At 46.9% G+C, this 4,568-nt stretch overlaps 1 protein-coding gene across 1 annotated transcript; it reads left to right on the top strand.

Moving 5' to 3' along the window:
• The first annotated feature begins 2,733 nt into the window (after positions 1-2,733).
• On the top strand, positions 2,734-4,187 carry LOC132278444 (DNA damage-inducible protein 1-like). The gene is made up of 2 exons (XM_059780231.1): positions 2,734-3,322; positions 4,135-4,187. Exons 1-2 carry the CDS (start codon positions 2,734-2,736, stop codon positions 4,185-4,187), a joined length of 642 nt encoding a protein of 213 aa, XP_059636214.1.
• The last annotated feature ends 381 nt before the right edge of the window (positions 4,188-4,568 follow it).

Below are 4,568 nucleotides of genomic sequence, written 5' to 3'. Positions count from 1 at the left end.
TTTTGAGAGATTTTTGATGTCGTTTGTAGCAAATTAAAGAGCAAGCTGAGATCTATGTTTTGATCGGAGCAAATCTTTGTTTGGTGCACTTTGAAAATTTGAATTTCTAGGGTTTGGAGTGAAAAATTGGGGTTTTTCTTCAATCTAAAGGTAGGGGTGTTCTAATCCATGATTTCTTGAATTTTTTGTGAATTTTACTCTTTAATTTGGCCTTAAGTATGCTTAATTTTAATTATCTTGTCCATTGCTATTGTGGTTGTATGTGCTCAAAATGACGAATGTGTTTTACATGCTAAATGTGTTATATACATGGCTATTTACATTATTGTGAAAAAGCATGTCTAATTTTGGTATATTGTGTGACTTGTGAATTCCTAATTGTTATGGAAATTGATATTGTGGTTGTGAAATATTTGTTTGGAATTTTCTATTAAAATAATAATAATAAAATGATTATGATGTAGAAAAGCATGTAAAATTTTATTGTTAAATTTGGCATTCGGAAGCATGAAGCATTCATGCATTCATTGGGAAAAGTAAAAGGGAAAGCTTTGTTTTAAAAACAAATGAAATTATTTTTGGGAAAAAAATTTTGAAATAGTGTTTGTGAAAACCCAGACGCCTAGGAGGCGCTTAGTGGTCCGCGGTGTTAGTGTAGTCTAGAAAGGACTAGTGATTGAGCTAATTAGGCCGGATGCGACGCCTTGGTGGTGCTTTATGGTCGTGAATAGTTAGTCAATTCTCCTTTCGTGACGCCTTGGAAGTGCCTTGGGTCGGATTACACTAATGATTTGGAAGGTGAAACGGAAATGTTCCAGAAATGGGGAGCGACATGGGCATGGCATTGTACTTCATTGGCATATATGGTGTATTTATAACTTGGATGACATTGTGTTTATATTTGACGTTGTGGATATAGATTGCATCCCCGGTATAGTATGATCCCGTTCTCTTGATTTCTATTTTATACGTGGATTCACGGGGTCATAAGAGGTGTGTCTTAGACTACTCCTACTGAGCTTATTGTCACGCCCCGCCTATGGAGGTTGTGCCACGCAGGCGACACGCAGACGCTGAGGAGGACGCTGCATGGCAACTGCATGGCAAGTGGAGTTTCTAGAGTCTTCCTGAATAGTCTAGAGTTATGTGGAAGATTCTAGATATGTGTAGAAATGTGTAGAAGTGTGTGGAAGGTTCTAGAGTTCTCTAGAGTTGTGTGGAGTAGTTTGGAGAATTCTAGAATGTTGTAGATACTAGTAGATAAGTATGGAAGTGTGAAGAAGGTGGGAGAAGATTCTAGATAATCAATCTCCACTGTTGGTTAGAATGCATCCTAGCCGTCCATTGGGGATGGGGATGCCTATAAATAGAGGTAGGACTTCATTTTGTAGGGAACAAGTCCTAGAGTGAGTCTTGAGAGCCTTGTAGAGAGCTTGAGTGCTAGCCTTGTACAAAGCATTCTTTGAAGCAATAGAAGTGTTCTTTCCTTACCAACTTAAGTGCCTTAGTGTGTGTGAGTGTGCAAGCCAGGTGAGGAGAGGGCGAGGGCAACTACAACACTAGTAAGCGCACGAGAGGAGTGGGTTGGCTAAGGTGTGCACGGGAGTTAGGCTGACCAAGTACTTGCGAGAGTGAAAGCAACGTCTTGGTGCCGCACGGGAGCAGCTAGAGTGGTATTGAAACTCTAAGCCCGTGACAGTTGGTATCAGAGCAGGTTCGTCAAGGGAGCTTTGTTGGAGTAGACATGGCTAGCGGAGGAGACCACCAAGTCCACATCTTAGAGCAGAGCTTGGAGGAGAAGCTTGCCACACACTTGGTCTACACGGAGACTAAGTTTAATAGGCTCGAGAGAAGGATGGCGGAGCTCTACGAGCTGATTGATGGCATCGCCAACAAGGCGCAAGAGAAGGAAAGGGACTTGCATGATCTGGTAGACGACTTGCGCGTGGAGATTGCCGAGTGCAAAAAGGAACTCTCCCAGATGCGCGAGGTCGTGGTGAAGCCAAGGAAGAAGAAGGCGCCGGAGCCCAAGGAGTACGATGGGGCAAGGAATGCTCGCCAGATTGACAACTTCTTCTGGCACATGGAGCGGTACTTCGAGTGCATGGAGATCGAGGATGATGAGGAGAAGGTGCAGACAGGCACTATGTACCTCACGGACACTGCCGCTCTATGGTGGAGACAGCGCTTCACCGGTAGGGGCGCAAGAGCAGTTGATACATGGGAGGAGTTCAAAAGGCAGCTCAAGAGGCAGTTCTACCCTGAGTGCGTTGAGGACCTCGCCATGATCAACCTAAGGCGCCTGAAGCAGAAGGGCAGCATAAGGGAGTATGTGAAGGAGTACTCCAACTTGATGCTGGAGATCCCAGAGATGCCGGAGCGGCAACGTGTGTGCTTGTTCATAGATGGGCTGCAGTCTTGGGTGGCCACGGAGCTAAGAAGGAGGGAGCCTAGAGACTTGGCATCCGCAATGGCTATAGCGGAGCGCCTCGAAGACTTTAGGCGCGATGACAAGAGGGCCACGTCTCCCAGGAGGGACCACGGCAAAGGTGGGGGAGACCGGCGCTTCAAGAAACGGGGCTCGCCCAAGTCTAGTGATGATGAGCACAGCGATGAGGAGAAAGGTCTAAGGCTAGTGGCAAAGGGGAGCGCCGCGATAAGGGCAAGTGGGAGCCGAAGTGCTACTTGTGCGAAGGGCCGCACATATTGCGACACTGCCCCAACAAGAAGACCATGAGCGCCCTTGTGAAGGATAAGGGCAAGGGCAAGGTGGATGATACGGGCAGCGACGAAGACAGGTGCATGGGGGCTATGCAGATGCTGAGTAGCATGGCGCATGACACCAAGCAAAAGGGTAAGGCGAAGAAAGTAGCTGGGGTGCGCTATGTGGATGCGCAGGTTGGTGGCAAAGCCGTGCAAGCGTTGGTGGATACGGGCGCCACACACAACTTCATTACCCCAGAGGAGGCGCAACGACTTGGCTTGGAGATGCGCAAGACGGAGGGATGGATCAAGGCCGTCAACTCCGAGGAGGCACGCGTGAGTAGAGTGTGCAAAGAGGTGGAGCTATGCTTGCAAGGATGGAAGGGCAAGGCCGACTTCCAAGTTGCGGAGATGGACGACCATGACATGGTGCTGGGGCTGGAGTTCATGGACAGGAACAACGTCGCGCCACTACCATGCCTTGGTGCGTTGATGATACTTGGAGGCGAGGAAGGCAAGGCCGCATGCATGGTGCCGCTCGTGGGCAGGAAGGAGAGTCCAGAGGTGGCAGTCAACACGATGGAGCTCGTGAGGACTTCACATCTCCCGAAGGGCGCTCGTACATTTGGGCCAAGGACATATGCGCAAGTGCTGATGACCTGCGAGAGGCTGGGTCAATTGAAGAAACCGTGACGAGGGCGTCACGGAAATGGGTGGGGGAGAATGTCACGCCCCGCCTATGGAGGTTGTGCCACGCAGGCGACACGCAGACGCTGAGGAGGACGCTGCATGGCAACTGCATGGCAAGTGGAGTTTCTAGAGTCTTCCGGAATAGTCTAGAGTTATGTGGAAGATTCTAGATATGTGTAGAAATGTGTAGAAGTGTGTGGAAGGTTCTAGAGTTCTCTAGAGTTGTGTGGAGTAGTATGGAGAATTCTAGAATGTTGTAGATACTAGTAGATAAGTATGGAAGTGTGAAGAAGGTGGGAGAAGATTCTAGATAATCAATCTCCACCGTTGGTTAGAATGCATCCTAGCCGTCCATTGGGGATGGGGATGCCTATAAATAGAGGTAGGACTTCATTTTGTAGGGAACAAGTCCTAGAGTGAGTCTTGAGAGCCTTGTAGAGAGCTTGAGTGCTAGCCTTGTACAAAGCATTCTTTGAAGTAATAGAAGTGTTCTTTCCTTGCCAACTTAAGTGCCTTAGTGTGTGTGAGTGTGCAAGCCAGGTGAGGAGAGGGCGAGGGCAACTACAACACTAGTAAGCGCACGAGAGGAGTGGGTTGGCTAAGGTGTGCACGGGAGTTAGGCTGACCAAGTACTTGCGAGAGTGAAAGCAACGTCTTGGTGCCGCACGGGAGCAGCTAGAGTGGTATTGAAACTCTAAGCCCGTGACATTATGCTCACCCTATTATTTTAACATTTTTCAGGTTTGGGAAAGGAAGTGGCGGATGGCATTCCTCCACAGGTTTTGATGGGTTAATGGACTGTTTAACCTATTTTGTAGTTATGATCTCATTATTATTATTATTATTATTTTTAAAACTCTGGTATGACTCGTATATTATATATTGACGTAGGAAAGGACGGTAGTGTCCTTAGTTGACATCGGGTTTGGATAAGGACCCAGTTAGTGATTCAGACCCTCGGGTTCGGGTCATTACAAAACAGTTGAAGTGTGACCTTTGCCACTACAATTTCAACAAGTAAGTTCAGTTTATTTTGATTCTTGCCCTTTCTTTTCATTCATCTTTAAAGTTGAACCATTATTAAAATGACGAGGATTGGTCCCATTGCCATTCCTTTTCCTTTATTTTTGCAAAAAATGATTAAATTGTCTTGTTATGAGTGCTAAATCTTCATC

Source organism: Cornus florida, unplaced genomic scaffold, assembly GCF_030987335.1.
Source record: "Cornus florida cultivar Cherokee Brave unplaced genomic scaffold, ASM3098733v1 CherokeeBrave_3.0.0_Hap2_Chr10, whole genome shotgun sequence".
NCBI lineage: Eukaryota > Viridiplantae > Streptophyta > Magnoliopsida > Cornales > Cornaceae > Cornus > Cornus florida.
Note: the sequence above shows the minus strand (reverse complement) of the source record. Positions and strands in the feature narration are given on the sequence as shown.